General features: G+C 34.8%; 8 protein-coding genes across 11 annotated transcripts in view; 4 read left to right on the top strand and 4 right to left on the bottom strand.

The window, feature by feature from the left end:
* The first annotated feature begins 41 nt into the window (after positions 1 to 41).
* Positions 42 to 2550, top strand: LOC123013755 (EF-hand domain-containing protein 1-like). The gene is made up of 7 exons (XM_044412515.1): positions 42 to 170; positions 219 to 572; positions 623 to 945; positions 995 to 1160; positions 1207 to 2002; positions 2054 to 2287; positions 2333 to 2550. Exons 1-7 carry the CDS (start codon positions 123 to 125, stop codon positions 2515 to 2517), a joined length of 2106 nt encoding a protein of 701 aa, XP_044268450.1. The 5' UTR covers positions 42 to 122; the 3' UTR covers positions 2518 to 2550.
* On the bottom strand, positions 2514 to 4430 carry LOC123013757 (pre-mRNA-splicing factor CWC25 homolog). Its single transcript, XM_044412517.1, has 3 exons — positions 3985 to 4430; positions 3744 to 3932; positions 2514 to 3694 (listed from the first exon to the last, which is right to left on the bottom strand). Exons 1-3 carry the CDS (start codon positions 4030 to 4032, stop codon positions 2573 to 2575), a joined length of 1359 nt encoding a protein of 452 aa, XP_044268452.1. The 5' UTR covers positions 4033 to 4430; the 3' UTR covers positions 2514 to 2572.
* An 816-nt stretch (positions 4431 to 5246) lies between these two features.
* On the top strand, positions 5247 to 12855 carry LOC123013754 (CD109 antigen-like). Of its 2 annotated transcripts, XM_044412514.1 has the most exons (15): positions 5250 to 5569; positions 6810 to 7236; positions 7285 to 7535; positions 7586 to 7916; positions 7971 to 8159; positions 8427 to 8783; positions 8832 to 9104; positions 9159 to 9213; positions 9263 to 9781; positions 9828 to 9988; positions 10039 to 10436; positions 10488 to 10707; positions 10759 to 11465; positions 11515 to 11798; positions 11850 to 12855. In XM_044412514.1, the coding sequence occupies exons 1-15, from the start codon at positions 5517 to 5519 to the stop codon at positions 12050 to 12052; spliced, it is 4428 nt and encodes a 1475-aa protein (XP_044268449.1). In that variant the 5' UTR covers positions 5250 to 5516; the 3' UTR covers positions 12053 to 12855. The 2 variants fall into 2 exon arrangements, with proteins under 2 accessions (XP_044268448.1, XP_044268449.1); XM_044412513.1 differs by having other exon boundaries at positions 5247 to 5569; positions 10488 to 11465.
* On the bottom strand, positions 12776 to 14818 carry LOC123013756 (GPI transamidase component PIG-T). The gene is made up of 3 exons (XM_044412516.1): positions 14494 to 14818; positions 14108 to 14441; positions 12776 to 14051 (listed from the first exon to the last, which is right to left on the bottom strand). The coding sequence occupies exons 1-3, from the start codon at positions 14660 to 14662 to the stop codon at positions 12848 to 12850; spliced, it is 1707 nt and encodes a 568-aa protein (XP_044268451.1). The 5' UTR covers positions 14663 to 14818; the 3' UTR covers positions 12776 to 12847.
* On the top strand, positions 14599 to 16050 carry LOC123013758. 2 transcript variants are annotated; one of them, XM_044412519.1, is made up of 2 exons: positions 14599 to 15785; positions 15834 to 16004. In XM_044412519.1, the coding sequence occupies exons 1-2, from the start codon at positions 14918 to 14920 to the stop codon at positions 15872 to 15874; spliced, it is 909 nt and encodes a 302-aa protein (XP_044268454.1). In that variant the 5' UTR covers positions 14599 to 14917; the 3' UTR covers positions 15875 to 16004. The 2 variants fall into 2 exon arrangements, with proteins under 2 accessions (XP_044268454.1, XP_044268453.1); XM_044412518.1 differs by having other exon boundaries at positions 14604 to 15808; positions 15864 to 16050.
* A 1-nt stretch (position 16051) lies between these two features.
* LOC123013760 lies at positions 16052 to 17382 on the bottom strand. 2 transcript variants are annotated; one of them, XM_044412521.1, is made up of 6 exons: positions 17258 to 17382; positions 17091 to 17150; positions 16802 to 17046; positions 16579 to 16759; positions 16388 to 16528; positions 16052 to 16338 (listed from the first exon to the last, which is right to left on the bottom strand). In XM_044412521.1, the coding sequence occupies exons 3-6, from the start codon at positions 16874 to 16876 to the stop codon at positions 16142 to 16144; spliced, it is 594 nt and encodes a 197-aa protein (XP_044268456.1). In that variant the 5' UTR covers positions 16877 to 17046; positions 17091 to 17150; positions 17258 to 17382; the 3' UTR covers positions 16052 to 16141. The 2 variants fall into 2 exon arrangements, with proteins under 2 accessions (XP_044268456.1, XP_044268455.1); XM_044412520.1 differs by lacking the exon at positions 17258 to 17382 and having other exon boundaries at positions 17091 to 17205.
* Positions 17383 to 18168: 786 nt separating this feature from the next.
* Positions 18169 to 22770, top strand: LOC123012637 (TATA box-binding protein-like 1). Its single transcript, XM_044410677.1, has 4 exons — positions 18169 to 18320; positions 18695 to 19246; positions 19295 to 19389; positions 21418 to 22770. The coding sequence occupies exons 2-4, from the start codon at positions 18717 to 18719 to the stop codon at positions 21600 to 21602; spliced, it is 810 nt and encodes a 269-aa protein (XP_044266612.1). The 5' UTR covers positions 18169 to 18320; positions 18695 to 18716; the 3' UTR covers positions 21603 to 22770.
* A 340-nt stretch (positions 22771 to 23110) lies between these two features.
* LOC123013937 overlaps positions 23111 to 23967 on the bottom strand; it is a gene marked incomplete at its 5' end in the record, with an annotated part of 1791 nt that continues 934 nt past the window's right edge. The window contains 6 exons of the mRNA XM_044412813.1: positions 23111 to 23253; positions 23316 to 23380; positions 23426 to 23531; positions 23590 to 23625; positions 23686 to 23732; positions 23789 to 23867. Coding sequence (XP_044268748.1) covers positions 23236 to 23253; positions 23316 to 23380; positions 23426 to 23531; positions 23590 to 23625; positions 23686 to 23732; positions 23789 to 23867 — 351 coding nt within the window. The remainder of the gene's footprint in view (positions 23254 to 23315; positions 23381 to 23425; positions 23532 to 23589; positions 23626 to 23685; positions 23733 to 23788; positions 23868 to 23967) is intronic.

The following is a 23967-nucleotide window of genomic DNA, read 5'->3' as shown; positions in this document are numbered from 1 at the left end:
TCAACTGTCAAAGTTCAAATTTGAAATGATTTTTAAAGTTCCTATTTGAAATATGTGCGCRAAATTCAAATTTCTATGGCAATTTTGAAGTTTGATCGATTTGTTTTTTACAAGGTGTGAAAATGGCAGGATTGCCTAAATTACCAGGACTGACTTTCACTGATCCTACTGTGAGTATCTCATTTATCACAATCTCCCTAAAAACTTAAACTTTTCAGCTAACAAGTTACCACCTGTCCCAGACGTTTTCCATTTCAAATGGGTACAAAATCCCAAAGAATGATTACGTGGGCATAGGAAATCGCGAATTGGACTCAAATTCGGTCAAATTTATTAGTACCAACGATCCAGTGCGGTTCGATCCCTCACTTACTTATGGAAGAACCAAAGCAATTCCTGTACAAATGTTCAAACCGCATTACGCCCTTTATGACCAAAAATGTCTCACTTTTAAAGCTTTTTTTAAACAGGGGGTCGCTGAGTCACCTGATGAGTATTACAGAGTAAGACATGTCAATATAATTTATTTTCTGGAAGACGACACGATCACAATTATGGAACCCCGGACTCCAGTAATAAAATAGTTTAAAAAAATGTAAAACATGCAAATTTGTTTCTATAGAATAGTGGAATTGACCAAGGAAGGCTCCTAAAACGACATCGAATTCCCAAAAGCGAGGACGGGGAATTCTGGCATTGGAAAGATTTGGGTGTGGGCAAAAATATTGTTTTCTACGGGGTTGTGTACCATTTGGTGGATTGTGATACATTTACAAGGGAATATATGGCCAGTCAGGGATTAATGATGGCTGATCCTGAGCAATTACCACCTGATCCCTACACTCAAAACAGATTAATGAAATCTCATCAAAATAARTTTACTAAAACACCTTCGGCTGATGATAAGTTTAGAAGATTTTTAGAATACGATGGCAAAATTCTCAAGTTTGTTATTACTATTACCATAATTCAGGTGTTAATTGGCCTTTTTCAGATTTAAAGCGATTTGGGATGACAGAGACTCCGAATATGGTGAAATAAGAAAATACGAAGTTTTATATTTTCTTGCAGATGACACAGTCGCTGTGAAAGAAATTCACAGTAAAAATGATGGACGAGATCCGTACTCGCAACTTTTACGCAAAACTAAATTACCAAAAGTATTAAAAATAATCAAATGACTTTTAATTCATTACCATTTTTTAGATTTGGACCGACAGGCCGGCCCACTTCCCCTCAATCTACCTCGAGACTACCGATGAAGAAGTCACAGAATTCTACCAACCCAAAGACTTACGAGTCGGCGAAACAATTTTTGTTCTAGGGCGAAAAATGCTTCTTTACGACTGTGACGACTTCACTAGAAATTATTTCAAAAAAGCTCTTTGCATCGAGCAAGGCCCCCCTATCGATATTTCCGAGAAGCCTAAACCACCACCCGAGAAGAAAATCCCTCCTCATGACGGCATCGGCAGTCTGGAAGACTCCCTCCAAAACACTTTAACTTTTCTGCCAAAACCACCACGAAAAGACGTGGTTAAACAAATTCTAAATGCAAATAAGTATCTACGATACGAGATGAAAATGGAAGATATCCATCCTGAAGATTCGATACGCAGGTTTCTGCTGTTTTATTCTTTGGGTGACAACACTTGTAAAATTTTTGAGCCCCCGATTGAAAATTCGGGGATTATTGGAGGAAAGTATTTGAAAAGTACTTTACTGCCAAAACCTAATACTAATCCACTTGATCCGGAATATTATTCGCCCATTGATTTCTACATTGGGGCCACTATAACTGTCTTTCAACAGAGATTTATTATAACGGGAGCTGACTTGTATGTATATCGCTACATGCAAGCCAATTCGAGTAAATTTCCGTGTGAAGTTATTGAAAATATTCGGAATTATATGTTCAATAAGGGATACCTCAAAGATGATATTAATAAGCAAGTTGAGGAGAACAAAATTGACATTGAGAAAGCTGAGCGAGATGCAATAGGTGATGATATTTTAAGTTATTTTTTTTTATTTTGATTCAATTTGTTTTTAGGCAAAAACCTGATTTATACTCAGACAGAAATGGATAAATGTTTGGAACGTTTCAATATAAAAGAAGAAAGAGAAGACCCGACATTCCAGAAGGAATACGTAAAAGAAGAGCTAGTGGTTCCAGAACACAATGTTCCACCATTCGGGATACAACCTGTGAATAACGAATGCCCCTACCCTATAACAACACCACCGATCCCAAGTCTTGACTGTAAAAGTGAAGCGCAACGAATTGGTAAGTACAGAAACTAATTAAAACAAAATACATAATTAAATTTAGCATCTACTGAGTACGATACGGAGGAAGAAAAAATTAAGAAATACTACGATAAAGTGTTACGTGAACACAAACACATTTGTGAAAATTCTCAACCAGAAACGCTGCCACCTGAAGACGACTGCCTCGCAAAAGAACGCAAAAGGAAAAGTGTAAAATTCGATGATAACATAAAATGCGAATGTTAAATTCCTATAAATATATTTCACTTCCAATAAAAAGTTTTATTCTTACAAAATTTCACTACCTCCTGGAAAAATTATGGTCCATAGATTTACTTGACCTCTGGATGTTGTTTAAGTTCGACTTAATTCTACTTTCAACGCTACCACTATCGGCAGATTTTATTAGTTGTTTGTGGATAAACTCAGGGTCAAAATTTTGTTCCTTCTTTTCTTTTTCTTCTTTTTCGCGGTATTTTCTCACGTTGCGTTCCCGTTCTTTGTCTCTTAAAACAGCATTTTGCATCATTTCTTGTCTTAACTTTTCTTTTTCTTCTTCTGTTAGTTTCTTGGCTCTGTGTCTCTGGACTGGTGGAGGTGGTTCAGGTACTTTTGGCTTAGTTATCTCTTTTACATCATTGTGTTTTCTTGATAGTGGAATTTTTTTCCCATCTGAACTTACAAGACCGTAATTACGCTTTTTGTGCCTTGAAGAATCTGAATCACTGTCATATTTCTTTGAATGACTGTTTCTTATTTCTTCTTCCCTTTCAGAATTACTGCTACTGCTTCTCCTTTTATCATTAGATTTTTTGTTATTGGGACTTCTATTTCTGCTTCGATGTGAATGGGAATCTTTTTTGTACTCTTTTATAGTTTTACTTTTTTGATGGCTTCGGTCAGGCTTTTTTCTCCTTTGCGAATCATCATCAGAAGAGTCTCTTTCTCTTCTAAAAGTTTCCCTTCTTTTATCCTTCTTTTTATGCTTTCTTCCATCTTCGCTTTTTTCACTATCTTGTCGTTTCTTGGAATATTTCTTTCTTGACTTTTCTTCATCTTCACTACTATCTTCGCTACTTGTTATTATTCCGTTCAAAATATCTTGTAAGTCGCTTTCAGTCAATTTATCCTTCAATGCTTCAAACTTGTGAATCAAAATTGTATCCAAGTTGCGTTCTTCTTTGCTAATTTTTTTCTTTTTCCCTAACAATTTTTCCGTCAATTTAATATCTAAATCACTATTTGAGTCGCTAGATTGTTTTGACTTCTTCTTTTTCTTCTTCTTTTGGGCCTGTTGAGCCTTCAGAGCTTTTTGTAATTTTTTCAGTTGAACGGGATTTTGTAAAAATTGGCGTCTCGTCTCTTCTTCGCGTTTTTTTATCGCTACTAAAGGATCTTCTTGCAGTTTTGTAGACAAATCTACCTAAAAAACTAATAAACAAAAAGAACACAAAATGAAGTAGCAAACAAACCTGTTCTGCTTGTACAACTTTATTAAAGTCTCTAATTGATGGTGGAATACATTCATGTTCCACGCGATTTTTCGGCGGTATGATTATATTTTGCTGCTTCAGTTTTTCTTCTTCATTCAACTGCTCCAATGTCTTGTCAACTTTGCGCCCCAATAAGTACTCCTCGCGCTCCACCATACTATTGGGGCCCTAATAAAACAATTGTCACCTAAAAAATACCCAAAGAAATATTTTAACTTACTTTGTACATCCAATCCAGTTTTTTCTCTRCATTGTTTTGGTTGAACATGACGCTTCGGAATTGAGGTTATGTCAATCAATGTCTATATAAATATTACAAACTACACAACAATTTCTCTATCCTCACAATTTTCACAAACACAAATGTATTTAGAAATATATTTTTAATAATTAATTAATAGAATTATAATATCGTCACTCCTAAAGCCCAAAATATCTACAAAATCTGTTATTCTGTTGTTGTGTCTCCCGTTCCACTATTGTCCCTTTTTTTATTGCTTTTATGCCACTAATATTAAAGTTATTTCATTCATTTATAGGAGTTCGTTATCAACACAAGTTTGATAAAAAAAATCACGGTTCTTAAAAAAAATATCTAAAATTTAGCACGGAAGTGGTTGAAGTGACGATGTAAGGGTCCCCACACACGATTTATTTTAGACTGAAACAATAATCAGTGCTGAAACCTGTTCTGTGGCTGAAACCATCTGACTTAAACCACAGATTAACCGTTTTTAAAACAGATAATCTGTGCCTAAACTGACTAGACTTGACTGCAAACAACAGTAACTTTCGAATATTTTGATGATTTACCAAACTCGGTCTTTGACCACGTTGGGAACTAAGTCATCTCACATTGTAATATAAATCGTTACAATATTTGGATATACATTTTTTTTATTTCTTTTTCGAAAAGTAAATTTTTTAAGTGAATTAAACTTTAATTGGTTGGAATAAATAAATACAAGTACTTTTGGAGAATAAATAAGGAAATATGAGTAATAACCCTATGACAAATAAATTTATTCTAATTATACACCCGACGTCAACGTTACTGCTCCGACAAGAAATACCGACCATTTATGGCAACAGAAATGCGAAAACCCTGATTTTTATTTGCATGTTGTTTGCGACTTTTACTATCATCGCGYTGACATTTTTAAAGCTTGTGAAAATCTCTCTATGCTAATAATAAAACCACAAATCATTTATAACACTTTCTTTCAGAAAAACAAACAATAAGCCATCTTATTTGAAAGACCACCGACAATAAAGAAACAAAACTTTCCTCTTGCAGTTTAACCCACTTCTATTAATTCTGAAAGTAAACATAGGAATGATTTAATTTGAACGCGTTTTATAATGAGTCAATTATCGGAGACTTCAGCGCAACGTCAGGAATGAAACTCTGTCATACTAGGAATATCACTCGTTTATACCAATTCCTGCAATCGCAAACACGACGTCGCAATGTAAACAAAGCAATGCCAAGAACATTCAGTTAATCCACGAGGTGATCGCAGGAAACGGAGAGATTGGTCAGCAAGAGAACAAGGTGGGCTGGGGGCCACACCATGAATCAACACTGCCAAGTGCAGTTCGCAATACCATTAGCACCGAGACACAACTGCGATTTTTACATTAGAAAAATACCAAACTAGAAGAAAACAACAAACACAAAAATCACTACTGAAAAAGTGTAGWTTGAAAATGAAGATGACTTTGTGATTGTGATATTTTAATTAAATTGTGATGTGGAAAATTGTGATTTTTGTTTTTTTCATCGCCCACGTCAGGTGTCAAGGGTAAGAGGTCACAAATTTTATTTAACGACAAAAAACTGAAATACCGTTTCTATTAAACCGCTCGATGATGTCAGATTAAAGTTTGTTTAGACCGAACTCGAACTAATATTTGAATTATAATAGTAAAGTTATAAGGATTTTCTGCGAAACATTTAAATACAATAATGAAAATCTAGGTGTATGAGAATTTTTTTTATTCCCTAATTAGTGTCGCTAATAAATGTAAAATAACATCGCTGTATGCATTTCAAGGTTTCTCGCTTTTATTATTATTCAATAAAAGTAGAAGTTAAAACAGTCATTGACTAAACAATAACACGATCTTGATCTTAATACATAATTGGATAAAAACTGTCAACAATCAAGGACAATTTTTATTGAAATAATTTGGTATTTTCCGTTGTTTCGACAAAAACTGCAACATTGTATATGTATAGGACCGAAAGTCCTTATAAGAAYTCGCACATCATCTGAAGAGTGAAAATTAAACAGAAATTTCCTTTCGTTATAACATACTTCAGTTTCACTTTCCATATAGGTACACACGTGTTACATCTAGTGATGTAAAAAGTGCGTGAGCGAAATACTAAGCCCACATGTTCCGTAACAAAGAACCTGTTAAACATTATTTTGAACATTTTTCTGGTTCTGTTGACATTTACAAAAAATAGAAAGGTCTTATAAAGAAGTGAAACTAAATTTCAAGTCATCAAATAACAAGTGTTTCTGCATGAGTGATTTTTATTTCCCCATAATTTTTGTTTTTTGCTCATTCTAATAACACGTTTTTAATCCACTWCGAAGCGCTAATATGTTAATGGCAGTTATTATAATATAAATAACCTAGTTATTAAGTATATATTAAACACGAATGCATAAAGACAAGCTATTGTAAATAAAAATTATGGCTATTTCCGTACTGATATCGTCCATTGAACTGATTGTTTAAATTCCTCAAGTGTTAACAATGATTAAAAAATGTAGCCACACCACAAAATCAGACCTGTTCTAGCAACTTACCTACACGAAAATAAAAATTAACGAAACAAATTCTCAGACACGTGAAAGTAACTCCTGTTACAATTTTCTCGAATTTTTTCCTTCAATGCATATTAACAATCACTTCTTGAAAATTCCTGCAACTGGTCCATTAATGGTATAATTGCCAATACTTTCACTAGTTTAATTTATTGACAAAATCAAGTTAGAAAGTAAATAAATTTTTGGGGATTTCGTGTAGGTTTTACAAGGTCGTGGGGCCAAGAGCGGTCCGCCCCAACAGCGAATACCACGTTGCCATTTCAATCCAACAAACATCTGAGCCTACGACAGTCAGAGCAACTCTTCAAGGTATTTCCCCTAACGGTTCGATCTACACAAGCGACGATCGGGTAGAAGTTCAACCCTACACTTCAAGAATCCTCCGGTTGGAAGTCGGGGACGTGGACTACGGGGACTATAAATTAGTAGTGTCCGGAAAAGGCGGGGTTGATTTTTATTCCGACTATCCAGTGGAGTTTGTGGAAAAAAGCTACTCGGTGTTTATTCAAACCGATAGAGCGGTTTACAAACCCGGATCAAAAGTTCTGTTCCGGGCTGTTGTACTCAACTCGCAGTTGAAACCGGCGGCGGAAGTCCGGAATGAACTACTTCACATTTTTGTGACGGTTTGTTTTACTTCCCGTTGTTGATTATTACTCAAGTTATTTTGTCAGGACGGACAAGGGAATAGGATTAAGGAATGGAAAGGGATCCAAGCTTTGCGAGGAGTCTTCACTGGAGAAGTGAAATTGAGCGAGAGTCCAGTTTTGGGCAACTGGAATATTTCAGTCAAAATCCACGGACAAACATTCAGCAAATCAATAGAAGTCGCCGAATATATTTTACCAAAATTCATTGTAAACATTCAAGTGCCCAAACACATGACGTTCAAGGAAAACATCCTTGTTGCAAATATTCAGACCCAGTAAAACGACATTTTAATAATGAAACTGTTGTTTAATTAGCAAATCGTAGATACAATTATGGGAAAAAAGTCAAAGGAGAGGCCACCGTGACCGTTTATCCGACAATTTTCTCCGGAGTCATTCAACCTATTTTCCAAAACCCAATCCGGAAAGTAATCCCAATCGAAGGTTCGGCTACTGTTGAATTCGACATTGTCAAAGAACTCAAACTCACTGATGAATACGAAAGAGTCGTCATGGTTGATGTAACTGTTGAGGAAGCTTCAACGGGGCGCCGACAAAACAATTCAGTCGAAGTCCATTTGCATAAATATAATTATAAAATGGATCTAATTAAAACAGCTGATTATTTCAAACCGGGTCTGAAATATACCGCTTATGTAATAAAGTTCCCGTAAGTTTCTTTTTCAAATGATTATTAAATGAAATTGTAGGTCAAGGTTTCAAATCATGATGGGACTCCCCTAAGATCAGAAAATAAGGAAATTACTGTCAGATACGGTTATTCACGAGCTGATGAGGTCTACGTTACCGAGAAATACAAGTTGGATAAAAATGGTGTTGTTAAATTGGAGTATTATACTCCGATGAATGTTACAAACACTACTGCTCTCAGAATCGAGGTACAATTTTTTCCAAGTATTCCAAGTGATCAAATTACATTTTTTTAATACCTTTACTTTTTTACCATTTTTTTGTTTTAATACATACTGTTTCTATCTGGAAACCGCCAACAACACAACTATATTTTTTGATTTCCAATGATTCATAAAACAATGAAGCTCAGTAGAATTTTTCTGAAAAATTGTCTTTGTTGTTTTTAAAACCTAAACTTCCAAAACTAATGAAAAATGTGCTGACCTAATTACAAATCTTCAATAATGTTTTAGGCCCAATACCAGGATCTCAAAGAACGCATTTCGCCAATTCCTGCTGCAGTTTCCTACAGTAACACCTTCCTTCAAGTGTCACTTGAGACTGAGAGACCTATCGTCAACCTCGATGTCGAGATTTTAGTGAACTGCACTGAACGTTTAAGATACATCAGCTACGTCCTAATGGGACGAGGCGATGTCCTTAATGCCAACACCTTCCAAGTTGACAACATGCACGAATATCGGTTTCACTTCACTGCAACACGTGCTATGGTACCGGTTGCCCACCTCATAGTGTCTTACGTGCGTGACGATGGAGAATTAATAGGAGATGCTCTTGATATTGAAGTTGACGGACTTTTGCAAAACTACGTACGGGAATTTCAAAATGCAATTTTTGAAATAAAATTGAAATTTTAGATGGAAATTCAAGTCAACCCGGTGGAAACTGAACCTGAACTTGATATCGATATAGCTATCAGGGCCCAACCCAATTCGTACGTTGCTATAATGGCAGTTGACCAAAACGCAATCAAAATYAGACCAGGTTTTGATATAACGCACAGTGAAGTGGCAGAAGAGTTGAAAAAATACGACCCGGCCCAACAATCACCCTATTCAATGATCATGCACGATAGCAAATATCACTTCTTTTGGAAACCTGGAGCAGCCAACCCCCACAGTGCCATCTATGTAACTATTTCTAATTCTCAAAAATTAAAATCGACTATTTTTTGTCTTTTATAGAGTTCTGGAGCCGACTTATTGACCAACTCTCATGTCAATAGACACCAACCGACTTGTAATAACAATTATTATAAAAAAAAATTGATTAATTCTTTTCCTTTCAGTGGAAGATATTTATTTACGCCCAGTTTTCTACGGCACTAGCACTGTCAAACCTGACCGAGGCTTCGGCTTACCTCTCCACACAGTCACTCGGCCACCCCTTGCAGGTCCTTACGCTTTCAGCCGAATTCCTAAACCTGTTTGGAACAAACCTAAAGTTTACTTGACTGAAGAAATCGCCGACACGTGGCTTTTCACCAACTTCTCGTCGGGTTACGAAGGCAAAACTTCAATTCGCCGAAAAATACCAAGTTCTCTAAACACTTGGGTCGTTACTGGATTTTCTTTAGATCCTATTCATGGGCTAGGATTGAGCACAACTCCTAAAAAAGTCAAAGTTTCCAAAAGTTTCGTCGTGACTCTTGATTTGCCGTTTTCGGTACAACYGCGAGAGATTTTAGCTGTGCCAGTGGTTGTTTACAATTATATGGATAAGGATGTCAATGCTGAAGTCACACTTCACAATCCTGAACAGAAATTTGAGTTCGCTGAAATTTCTAATAATATTAATTCGACCAGAAGTAAGTCTTCATTTTGATTGGTCGAAACTAACGTTTGAAATTCCAGAAATTGAGTTGTACAGACGCAAAAAAATTAACATTAAACGAAACAGCGGCAGTTCAGTATCATTCATGATAAGGCCKTTAAAACAAGACACAATCGAAATAAAAGTTACAGCAAATAGTCCAAAAAGCCAAGATGTTGCAATTAAATATCTTCAAGTCACAGTAATAAGTCGTGCAGTTGTGCGATTTTTTCCTAACTTTTGTATTTTCAGACTGAAGGGGAGACTGAATTTTACACAAAAACCGTTCTCATCGATTTACGCAACAACCCCAATTACAAAAAAACAATCAATTTCACCATCCCTCAAAACATGGTGACTGGTTCTGAAAAAATCGAGGTTTCAGCTGTTGGTGATCTTCTCGGCCCGACTATGGTCCACCTTGAAAATTTGATAAGACTTCCAACAGGATGTGGTGAACAAAATTTGATTCATCTCATGCCTAATTTAATAATTTTGCAATATCTGCGCTACACGAGACAAATGACTCCTACTATCCAAAACGAAGCTATGGATTTGCTTGAAAAGGGTTATCAACAACAGTTGAGTTACAAACGTAAAGATGGATCGTTTAGTGCTTTTGGAATGAGAGATGAGAAAAGCAGTGTTTGGTATTTTACATAAATTATTTCGAAATAAATTTCTAATAATATTTTTTGCAGGATTACAGCTTATGTAGCACTTACTCTAAAACAAGCGAAAAATCATATTTACGTCGATGAAAAGATCATTGAAGGTTGTCTAGAATGGCTGGCGAATATTCAAGGCCGGAATGGAAGTTTTGTTGAAGTTGGATCTGTTGTTTATAAAGAGATTCAAAGTCGGGAAGGAAACAGTTTAGCTTTGACGGCTTTTACTCTTTTGGCCTTTATCGAAAATCAGGTATTTTTTCCAAAAAACACAAAAATCGAAAATGAGTTGTTTTTTTTTCAGAAATATGCATCCACATACAGTAACACAATTAATAAAGGATTGGATTACATTGCTAGATACATTTCTGAACAAGAATCAATCCACACTATAGCCCTTTGTAGCTACACACTTCAACTAGCTCGTCACCCTTCCAAACAAAGCGCTTTCAACTTGCTTGATCTTCGTTCAAAAAGCAGAGGGAACTTAAAATGGTGGTCCAAAGACATCCCAAGCAATGAGATTAAAAATCCCTGGAACAAACTGCCGCGATCGATCGATATCGAAACTTCGGCTTATGGTCTTTTAACTTTCCTTGAAGCTAATTATTTCGAAGACGCAATTCCTGTCCTGAATTGGCTACTAGACCAACAGAACAGTCTCGGGGGTTTCACTTCATCCCAAGACACTTTCGTGGGACTTTACGCAATTTATAAACTAGTCCTGAAGTTAGCAACTAATGTTAATATGCAAGTTGAATTCACTTACGACAAAGACCAACGACACAATTTTAATGTTAATAAGAATAATGCAATGATTCTTCAAAAACTTGAMTTACCGAAAAACATACGTGAAGTTAATGTGACAGCCCAGGGAAAGGGTTTGGCTGTTTTTAGGGTTTCGTATCAGTATAATATGAATGTAACCGGGCCTTGGCCCATGTTTACTCTGGATCCACAAGTGGATAAAAATTCGAATAAGGACCACTTACAAGTGTCGATTTGCACAGGGTGAGTATCAAAAATTTTAATCTAGATTTGAATGACCCAAAAATTGCAGATTTGTAAGTCGAAATTTGAGTGAAACTCCAGAAAGCAACATGGCAGTGATGGAAGTCAACCTCCCGTCGGGTTTCACTGCCGATGTTGACTCTCTACCAAGCCTAGAAGTGTCGCAAAATGTTCAAAAAGTCGAAATGCGTAATGGCTTGACTAAGGTTATCCTCTACTTCAACAATGTTACAAGTTTATACGAATACTGTCCGACAGTGTCTGCATTTAGGACACATAAAGTCGCAAACCAGAAACCTGTCTCGGTTTTAATTTTTGATTATTACGACAGTTGTAAGTTAAAATCAAATTTAAAATTTTTGTGTTCATTTATGTTGTTTTTAGCGAGACGGGCGAGACAGTTTTACCGAAGTAGAATGTCAACTTTGTGTGATATATGTGAGAATGAGGACTGTGGTGACATTTGCACCTCAGAAGCAAATCCACAAATTGCAGAGGAGAGTAAGGAAGGKAAAGGCAGCACGGCTTCCCTGCGTTCTAGTTGGTTAGGTCTCTTAGTAGTCATTTTTGCCATTGTGTATTGTTAAGACGAGTCAAAATTGTGATTGGTGCAGGTGGTAGGGAGGGCCAATAAGGAGTTTATTAACGAAAACTCTAACAWAATAAGTAAAAACTAATTTGTTAATAAGTTCCTCGTTTGGGTAAAAAGTGAGTCAYCAAAATAACAAACCGTTCAGTCGTATTAGAATGTGTTCCCAACTTTAACATACAATTGATGAAATGTTGCATTTTTCATTCTATAGGATGGCCTCTTGTGACGAGCTTTTGGACATTTGCAAATGAGAAACAATTCATAATGTTGGTTTTTTCCATGCAAAACATTGCAAAAAGTTAAAGTAAAAAATGCAATTCGAAGTATTTATATATTCAATAAAATTTGTGAATAAAGTCTTTTGTGACTTTGAATGTTGGCAATATTGAATAATGTAAGGACAAAAGATAGATGATATGGTGCTACATTAGGATATATTACATGACGGCCATGAATCTGGTAGTCAATGTTACCAAATTAAAATATCAAATTTGTGACCTACTTTGGAGTAGTAAAGCCACTTTAATCAAAAATTTAGTTGTACGCATGGTACTTGCCAGTATTAGACTGTCTTTAAATTGTCTCACTTTATAAATAATTATTTGTAGTATAAATGAGTCGCGTTATAATAATAATTTTACAACTAACACTACTAGTCACCGGTCTCAGTAATCCCTTTTTTGACTGAATCAAGGGTCAAGTGATGAAAACACAATTCCACTTTTTTTGTTTATTTTTATAAAAACTAGTCTTTGGATGTGAAAAAAAATACACTAATAAAAATTCACAATTACTGAACACTTTGTTTCTCTTCACTTCCTCTCCTTTCGGTAAAAACCTTCATGATTTTATTTTTAATCTTGACGATAAGTTTCTCATTGTCTTTGACCGTCAAGACAAGTCTTTTCGTCGTGATGTTATGCAACGGTCCGAACGCTAAAGCAACTACAGTGCACGCTAAGCAAATTACGTTATAAGGCATACTAAAATCGGGCGTCGGTAGTGTGATCACCATATTTTCCGTGCGAACTTGCACCAAGTAACCACTCCTCGACGCGTTGAAACTATCAGCTATCGTTGAGGCGTCTTGTGGCAAGCCGGTAAAATTCCTCGCTAAGGGTAAGTTAGCCGAAACAATAGCTGAGCCAATGTAAAACCCGTGGTTGGCGTCGGGGGGATACTCCTGCCACTTTAAAAATACGTAATCGAAATCAACGGAAACTGACGTTACGGAACGCGCCGGCAACTTTAGCAAGATCTCGAGGTGGTAAGGACGCTCCCTCTGTCGACCGGGAATGTACCGAAGTTTCAACGGTTCGGTTTTGACCCCGTCAACTTCGATTTTTAACGTGTGGAGGTATATAGGGACGTACCATGGAATGTTCTGGAGGACCACCACGTCCAAYTTGCTCCAATGGTTGTTATAAATTTTCGTGACAATTCCTCCTCTCTCCTGGCCATAGCCCGTGATGTATTGATTGGCGTGGAGAGACGGGGGCGAGTTTAGTAATACACTTTCTTTGCCTAAAAAATTCGCGTTAAGACTCATCGCGTACGGCTTCACGACGTATTTAGCAAAAGTGTTGACATGGCCTCCGCGAATTGATGTCACGTAATCGTCAGGACTTGGGGATAATTGAAATGGAACACTAGAATTACTGGTGGTATCCACGAATATTGTGCTACTTTCGGCCAAAGGGCACCGGCCCATCAATCCCTGACCGAATATTTTCCTAAATGACCAGTTTTTCGTACCCAAAATTAAATAATCATAAACTAGTGATACTGATTGTTGCAACTCTAAAGAAGCGACTTCGCAAGAACTGTCGCGACAAACCGGACGCATATGTATAGCGATTGAATGATAACGCGTGTTGTGAATATAACCTGAGTTTAGAAGTGACGCTAAGCCACTTTTTGATTCACAAGGTAACAGCTTCTTCCAGGGTGTCAGATTTTCAGTACAGACAATCTCACGCGGGAGACTCGAGTATCTACAACAAAACACACATGTTAATACAATAGTTTCACTTGCATCGTCAATAATTACCTAACAAATGATGAATTTAAATTAGCGCCTGAAAATACCCCTTTAGGTTTAAAAGTATATTCAGGACTAATACTATTTGCTTTGTCTATAAAATTCAAACTCGCGCACAACAAACCAGACAAAGAACTCGCCAATAACTTCCAATTCTGGTCTACATCTTCTGTATTCTCCTTAAACCAAGCCCATACTTCAGCCCCAGGTGCAGCGTCTAAGATCGGATAACCCCAAGTTTCATATCGCCACAAACCTCCAGTTAATGACACGTGGAGCTCCTGTACATTGTACCTTTCGATTATTTCGCCGAGGGCACGAGGAAAGATATGAGTGTGTCTGACTGCAATTAACATAACTGCGAATTAAATTTACACAAATATTGGGTAATTTACATGTCTCCTGTTCCYGATTCGTATCCCACTTTGTTGCAAAGTGGAAATGGACGTACAATTGATCGCTGTATAGAGGTTTTATTAAAAGTTCTTCGGTGAATTTATCCGGTTTTGAGGTTATGACACCAAAGGGAGAAAATATCAAGACAAGTAACGTTAAAAGGAACATGTCGCTATTTACATATCTCTTCTACATCGATTATATACGTACTCTTACACGAAGAACGTTTATTTATTCATATAAAACCGATATTTTATAATTTTTAACCGACAGTGACATATCTTTGACATTTGAGAATTTTTTTTAGACATTTGAAGCTAAAGGAGACCACACACCTGCTGCTTATCTTCGTCGTCTTCTTGTAACTTGTAATGTCAAAAAAGTGGCAATTTGAAAGTGTCAAATGTAAAATTCCATTATTTCATGGCAAGAAAAAAATTAAAGCAGAAAAAGAAGAATAAACCGAAAAAATCCAGTTTTCTCAACTGTTTTATTTGTTTAACAAAAAACGATGAGTCTGATGATTCGACAAGTTTGCGTAGCAGTTCTAAAACTACCAAAGTTCCGAAACATGCCTCAAAGCAACTTCAGTCTACATCTAAAATGTTGACTGCTCAACACGAAGTTTCTGTTACATATCGGACGTCTTCTTTCTTCGTGTTGAATCCTGAGGCAGAATTACAAAATAAAACYCCTAACAATAACATGCTTCTATCCCAGGCATATTTAGAGAAGATACAGAGTGATTCTAAAGAACCGGAACTTTCTAACAAGCTTTCCAGTGTGGAAGATCGAGAGCAAAAAGATCAACTTGTGAAAACAATATTGAGCAAATATCTTCAAATAAAAAGACAAGAAATGTTAAACCGAGAACAAGACAACACTCAGCATCTTTCTAAACATCCTCCATCACCAAAAAATATCCAAAAATTTGATTGTTTAACAGTGGACTGTGCAAGCYACAGTGCGGAAACCGTTCTTCTTGACAACGACACTGATCGTGAAGAAAGACCAAAAGTAGATTTTCCAACAAAGAGTAAAAGCGCTCCAACCACAAGCACAGCTCATGACAGTCTGGCTGATATTTGTTTTAAAATGAGTCGCTACAAGCAACAAGACAACAAATCAGATAGTTATGTGACTTGTTGTAGTGAAGACAATATGACTCCTCACAACAGAAAGAAATTAGAGTTGATTTTTAATCATTCTTCTGACGAATTTTTCTCTGTTGAAGATTCACGTTTTTCTATAGACTATGCAATTAGTTGTGAGGGCACACCTGTTACTACAGGTACTCTCAAAGCAGATAATATAGTAAGTTTTAACTCTGGCTTTGCAGATTTGAATCACTGGTGGATTTTACTTACAGTTGCAAAATAATCAAGGAGAAAGGKGGTATGAAGAGATGACGACGTGTAAAACATCAACTCTGCAAGAGCTGCATCTTAAACCGACACCTAATGGTGAAGCAGATGATGTGAATAAATCTTCTACATCGCTCAAATGGAAATTAATTATATCACATCATGGCGATGAAACATAAATAAAAAATTGACTTTTACACAGACTGTTTATTTGTTTTTTCGTTTTAGTTAGAAAATTTTAACATCGCGAAACTCTTTGTCCTTTCTGGCATTCCTCCAACTGTTAGTAAGGCTCAAGTGGGGGCAAAGATTGTGACGTTAAAACAAATTTGTACTCATCGCTTTCGTGAAATACGAAGAAATGATCGGCTACACTTGGCACACAAACACGTAACAGCTGAATAAGGAAAAACATCATAACTGCCACCAGACAAACTCCATATATTATCATCAGTAATATGTTTTCTTGTACATATAAATCTGTAAGAGTTTGTGAAAATTGAAATTATTTTCATAAGTTTTCACTTACTGCTACAATACTCGTCATATAATTTCGGAGTACCACAATTAAAATTGCCATCACATTCCAGCAGTTTATCAATACAGAAAACTTGGCCATCTAATATGCAAACAATTTCGTTTGAAGTGCAGTTACCGTAAGTGCCTAAAACTGTAAACATTTATTTTATTTTCATGAATCACAAAAAACATCGCACAAACATTTTCCTGAAGTCGCTGTTATTTTAATCGTCCCAAAAAAATTTTGGAAATCAATTTTAATAGAAAAGTTTCTATCACGAATCACATAAGCGTGCATTTGGTGTTCCCGTTCACTTTTTGTTTGGTTTGGATTACTGTCCATGTCTGCACAAACATCTTCAAATAATTTACTGCCAGAAACCTATTTTTGTAATTAGGTTTTAATAAAATTGTCCAACTTTACCATAAATACGCCCCCGTTCATGGTGCAACTTTGCAGTGTTTTATAATTAAAAAATTCGACCACCACGATGGTCATACATTTATCCTCACAGCTGTTTTGGTACTGTGGTCTAATAATATCAATGGTGCAATTTCTGGTATAAGATGGGACAGGTCGCAGTAAAATGATGCGAGCATCTGAAGATCCTGTCCCATAAGGTAGATGGATACTTGTGTAATAATTGTTTACACAATCTTCAGTTAAATCTACAGAAACATGTATTTTCAGAATATTTTCTTCATTTTCTTACCAATAATTAATTTGTTGAAATTTTTGCTAATTAGACGGCATTCGATTACGTAGATAAATCCTACAAATAAAATTATTGTTTTTGCCAGTGACATTTATAACAAATAACTTTGACATTTAATTATTTAAAATTAAAAAAAAATAATTACTGAATTAATAAGTAATTACCCAAATATAGCTAAATATAGTTTATAAACTTTGTATTTACAGTCTTAAAGTAATAGCGGGTTAAATGATTTATGAGTAGATTTTATGTTTACTTTCATGGAGGCTATATTAAGTTTTGCAATTAACCCATATTTTAGAACTTGTTAAGTTATTGTAATATTTTATCAGTGTTTTGTTCTCTTTTACCTGCTTGATAAGTGTTTTACTATGCAAATTAATAGGTCATTTTTTTACTTACTACGTATTTGCATAATAATTTTAGTTTTACAAAAATAATAAATAATTTAGGAATAATTTTTTTTTAATTATTTAACTACGCCTGATAATATGCAACTAACAATACACCATAGTTTGCGATTTAATAACTATTCATTTTAACTATTTGTAAGCTAATGCAACATCTTGCAATAATTTATGAAAAAATGACGTAATTTAAATTAATAACAATTTTAGGAATAATTGCGTAAATGTTTCGACAACATTTAGATGAGAACTGGTATCACAGCTGAAGAAAATTGAAATTATTATAAAAAATCTTTAATTGTTATTCTCTATTGATTAAATAAAGATTGCTTGAACTTTTTTGTAGTCAGAAATTATAATATCAAATATAAATATTACTTGACATGTGCTACTTTCTGGCCACGTCTTTTTGACATATAGTTCGGATGTAAACCATTTTCTATAAATTTCTTCGTTTCAAGAAATTATATATTTTATAAATTTTAAAAAAAAATACAAAACAATAATTAAAAGTATTTGATTAAGCTAAAAACAAAATATATTTTTATTTAGAGAAAGAAAATAAGTTGTGACGATTAAAAACTAATTTTTGAAATTGTGCACTCGAGCACCCTCTTTTGACAGTATGATAAACCTAACAATAAAGAGTTAAAAACCATCAGCGCCGTTCCGTCAGTGCGATTTCATCTGTAGTGAGTGTGTATCATGGCTTCGCACAATGGCAAAAATTTCATTAAATAAGATTTTCGTCACGAATCGTGTAAAAGGGACCAAATCAACAAAACTGAAATTTAGCACAAATCGCAGTAACTCGTGATAGGTAAGATAAATACCAGTTAGCACGCCTTCATGATTTTCCACAAATTGTTCTTTTAAGGACTTCCTTCCTGTATCCTATAAGGTACAAACTCGTATTTTGTTTTCATAAATATTTATTTTCTTGTGGAGTTTTTTATTAATATTCCCACCCACAACACTAAGTCATGTTTTTACAGTTGTAGGAACCTTGAGGGAACACCCCCTAGCTCGTGTCAGATATTTTTGTTCCATGACATGCAAGTCATTAATTTAGTACCTTGTCCTTAATATTAATTGGCTGGAAGTGTTTGGGAAGCGCTAAATTGCGTAAATTGGTGTTCGGGGCTTCTATCAGGGTCCAGTTCAAAGCACTTTGAGAACAATGGACTGTTTCAGGACCGGTTGGGGGGCTGTCACTATGATGGCCACCGCWGTTCAGAAGAACAGCCTCGAGGGCCTATCCAACGGCAACGGCCTGGTTCACCAACCCCTCAACGGCTACAGCGGCGAGGTGGAGGAAGTCCACGCCCCCGAGCCCGTACATCAGACCGAGGCAGCCGCCGGTGACAGTGCGGTAGAGGAGCCCGAGATAGACATCATGATAAACAACGTGGTGTGCAGTTTTAGTGTTCGGTGCCACTTGAACTTACGCGAAATCGCTCTGAACGGTATCAACGTCGAATACCGCAAGGAAAATGGCAAGATCACGATGAAACTGCGACGGCCCTACACCACAGCCAGCATCTGGTCCTCGGGGAAGGTCACGTGTACGGGGGCCACCAGCGAGCTGCAAGCCAAGATCGCGGCGAGGAGGTTCGCTCGTTGTTTACAAAAACTAGGGTTTAAGGTGCGCTTCAACAACTACAGAGTGGTTAATGTGCTGGGGACCTGCTCGATGCCGTTTGCGATCAAGATTAATTCGTTTTCAGAAAGGCACAAAGAGGCTGAGTATGATTTTGCTTATTTTTGAGTGTTTTTCTTATTGGGTTTTTGCAGTTATGAACCTGAATTACATCCCGGAGTCACGTACAAACTACAAAGTCCTAAAGCCACCTTAAAGATATTTTCCACAGGCAGTGTTACTGTTACAGGTAATATTGATTAGTTATATCACATATTTAACAAGGCTATTTATGTATTACTGCTGATAAAAAAGCTTCTGAATGTAAATTAGGAACATTTGAGATACAGCATTCACTAACTTTTTTTAAATAATGAACTTAAAATAGGTAGTGAAAAAATTATTAGGCAAATTATCTTACACTAAATTATTTGCCATTGTTATTGTTTTAAGTGCATACATACCAAGCTAATCATTTTCCACATCATTGTGGTCTATCTGTTACTACATTAAAAAAAAWTTACTGCGATTAATGACTCATCAGGTTATTCGGTGACTCAAAAATTTGATGAGATATTTCTTTATTGATCGATTTTCTATTATAAAATCAAAAATCATAAAATCTGTTATCGAATTTTGAATTGTTTGTCCTCATTTTCAATGTAAAGATTACATCACTGCACCAGATTTTTCTTTTTAAGAAAAAACTAAGTAATAGAATTTATTTTACACATTTAACAGTAGTCATAACAATAAATAATAATCAATAAAATTGTTATTGTTGCTTGCGCAATTTTCTCTTTACTAGGTAAGTGTGAAAGACACGTCAGACAATCGTTAAAAATGTATGCGTTTTTTTCTCTGTAAAACTATTTTTTATATATTTTTAAACATGTCAACAGTACGAGTACGTTACGTTACTGCAGATTTAGACACACACGAGAGCAGTAAATTTTGTTTGTTAGTATTTAAAAAGTTTCTGTTAGAAGTAAAGATTTATAAATACTTTATGGACGATCTGCCCACTTTATTAACATTTATTGTGCATACAATTGTTTTTATTAGCAGTAGATAAGAGAAACTGATAAGGAATGGTTTGAAAATCTATTTTGTTATACTTTTTGCCGAAAGTCAATTAATTTGATTTGAGGTAAATTGGAATTCATTAACACATTGTAATAGAAATACATTATTACGAAAATATTTTTTCAGTAATCAGTTTTCAAATTTCTCTATTATGCATACTTAATACGAACCTGATATTATTAAAACTGAACATCATTTAGGAAAAAATGTTCTCCTGAGAATGTAAAAAACCTAATTTGGTATTGTAAAACATATTAGCTTCTTTGGGGACTTTGGCAATTTTGTTAAACTTTCCTCAACTTTCTGGGGAATTAGTTTAATACTGAATAAAGGAAACTTTATCACTTTTATGTTTTTTAATTTGTGTGACATCACAAACGTGCGATAAGTGAATGTGGATAATGTACGTTTTAAAAGGCTTTTATTTTCATTCTAAAAAGTTAAACTCGTGTTAAGGTTAAATGATTTACTTCAAGAAAATTTATTATCTCATAGCACTATAATTTATTGATATGGACGTTCTTTACGTTATTGTTAATATGTTTATAACTTCTTCAACGGCATTCTAGTTAATTTATAATTTAGTTATTGAACTGCTTCTGTGCTGTCTAGATAATGTAATGATTAACAATGTAATTTGCTTTGAGTTTGGTTTCTAAAAGGAATGAATGTAGCCARAACTAAAAGCATTCTGTGTTATTAAAAATTCAATTTTAAAAAAGTAAACTTTGCTTTTATTAGTAATTAAAATAAACTCGGRTCAAATGAATGAATGACCTGTGAAACGTGCAAGTCGAACTCTATATCGTCTCTTATAAGGGACTGAGGTCATGATCTCGACCGTTGCGTTAATTCAAAGTGATAGTAATCAAAATTTTCCCGTGAATATTTCAAGTGATAGCAGATTCCGGAATTTCGATGATAAATTTTAATTAGCTTTAGAWTCTTAATACTAACAGTAAATTTAAATAATCAAAATTCARTTATATATTGAAAACAATAGTAGGTAGTAACAGTTTTAAATTTGAAATAAATTATTGAGTTATTTTCATGTCAATTTGTAAAAATGTAAATGAGTACAAGCGTTTTTCCCACATTAAAACAGTCGCCAATATTAATTAAGTCATAACAGTACTTTGGTTGAGATGGTACTTTTTAATTGGAGTGTACATATTTGCATTTGTGATTACAGCGCCGAGTGTGGCTGACGTTCAAGCCGCCATCGAATACATTTTTCCTTTGGTGTATGAGTTCCGTAAAGAGAGAACCCCGGAAGAGGCGGCGCTCCTAGCGTTGAAGAAGTCGCGTCAAATGACACGTAGTCCCGCTGACGACGAAGAAGAAGAGTATCAAGAAGAAGAAAGTGACTGGGACTAGAGTGTAGTGATGGTGTRCTTTAGCTATAATTTGWTTAGTGACTTTTCTTCGATTTCTACGTTTTCGTGTTTACTTGACAATTCTTTCGAGTATTCGGATTGTCCGCATCGGAATTTTATCACGGCCAAAGAATGAAGATCAAAAATGGAAATTTTATCGCTACAAATTTTATAAATAATTGTTAGAATGTTATGAAATTTTAATCATCGCGGACGGTGCGAATATTTCTGAGATACAATACGAATAAACGACTGTTTTTCACACTCATGTATAAAATAATGTATCGTGTATCTGATTATCATTAATAATTTATTTGATATAATTAGATAGAGCTGTAGGACTAATCGACTGATTGAACTACTCTTAGAGTACGAGTGGCAATAAGTGATAAGTGACCCACGATATTTCGGTCCGCAGCTTGTAGAGTAATGTTCATGTAGACATAAGGCCTAGCATCGTCAATTCGTAAAGCCAGTGATTGCACTTATTTCTTTCATCAAGTGTAGCTACTGCGTCCGATTTGTTTTCTTGAATATATTTTTGCAAACTTGAATTTAAACATAAGTGTCTTACTTGTATGTGTCCTTGTGGGTTGCTTTACTTTTGTACACCTGACAAAACCAAAAAAATTATCGCAATTGGCCTATGACGTTTCTTCTGACGTTTGAGTATGAGTGCTTTTACTACATTATGAACTCAATAATCAGTAGTCATTATTGTATTTGATGTTTCTGGGTAATTAACACTCGTACTGTAAATTGTTTCGTCAAAATAAATGTGATTCAGAGTAACCACACTTCGTGTAAGATTGACTGTAAAAGCAATTAGGAACTCCCTGAGCCTTATTAATAGTAATAAAATTAAAACTAATAAAGACACTGTAATTTCGTATCTAAATCTGTTTCGGTTCTATTGGCACGTGCTTTATGGAAATCTTTTGTTTTTTAGGACGTCCGGATCTTTGTTCCTTCTACATATGTCAGAATATGTGTAATGTTAATGTATACCAAATCAATAATTTAGTAGTTAATTGATCCATGATCAWGTTATAGATATTAATTGCTTTCCTAAGTTGAAGCTTGTTCTCATAGTGTGTATTATAATTTTTATGCGTATCTACTGTATTCTGAATGTAGATTTAATAAAGTTTTCTCATTTTGTTCAAAAATCTTTTCTCTAAAAATCCTGTGCACTATTCATTAATTGTGSGTTGTTCACAATGAAGAAGCAGAGATTCCCATTGTAAATAAAAGATCTTTGGTAGCTTGAGATGGACCAAGCAGTAACTAACTTTTGTTATTTTTCGACCATTATCCACTGATCACTGTCAACTCAAAAACAAAAAATATATGTTACAAAAACGATTATCTATCTTATCATTTATTATTTAGTTTTCTTTTTCTAAAGTAAATTTAATAGTTTAAACAAAAAACGATTGGTTTTATACTTTGTGTTCACTCTGTTACATATATGTACTAGTAAAAATATAAACCACAAAAAAAATCATGCAAGCAACAGACTATTTATTTAATTTAGTTATTGTTAGTACCTTTTTAATAACATCTTTTTGATAATGCAACATTCGTATCGAAATTCCAGAATCCATAAAAATTAAGAGCAAATGTGAAATGAGTTAGATGAAGAACCAGTTCTGAAATAAGTAATTGTAGTTTGTATCCTGTTATATTCTTTCAATTATTTATTAGTTATTACCTCAGGATCTGCATTAAACATACACAAGTTGAAATTATAAGCTTTTTCACATTCCATTGTTCCTTCTAAAACAAAAATTTGACARCTACTTTAATTTTTTATGATTTTACTTGGGATATCATGACACTTATCCAACGCCGGAAGTAAAATATGTTTTACGGCAGGATGGACACTACTTAATATAAAATCATATTGAATCGATTCATCAAGATTCATCTAAAACAAATAAGAACACTAATAACAAAAAAATATTGTTATTAAAGTAGATACCTACCCATTTTGAAGTGGTCATCAAACATTTCATATAACACTGCAAGTTAATTTATTATTTCATACTGAAATAATTATTGAAAGTTAGAAAAGTATTTACCATCATTTTGGGGTCCTTATTATGAATGTTGTAATTTTTATGATCATCTACAACAAAAATTATTCAACAATAAAAAACTGAATTTATGAGAAATTAGAAGAACCTTCGGTTAAACCCAGCTCTTTCAAGCAATGTTCATGCAATTCGTTAATGTAATCTTTCAAATCATCAGGTACTACAATCTAGAAAATAAAATACATTGCACCAGTTGAATAAAAAGTACCTACCTATGAAATCAAACGTTTTTTGCTGAAACTATTTATTTAAAAAAATAATTTATGA

Source organism: Tribolium madens, unplaced genomic scaffold (genome assembly GCF_015345945.1).
Source record: "Tribolium madens isolate multiple individuals breed KSU strain unplaced genomic scaffold, Tmad_KSU_1.1 Scaffold_96;HRSCAF=242;Tcas5.2_LG5, whole genome shotgun sequence".
Taxonomy (NCBI): Eukaryota; Metazoa; Arthropoda; class Insecta; order Coleoptera; family Tenebrionidae; genus Tribolium; species Tribolium madens.
Note: the sequence above shows the minus strand (reverse complement) of the source record. Positions and strands in the feature narration are given on the sequence as shown.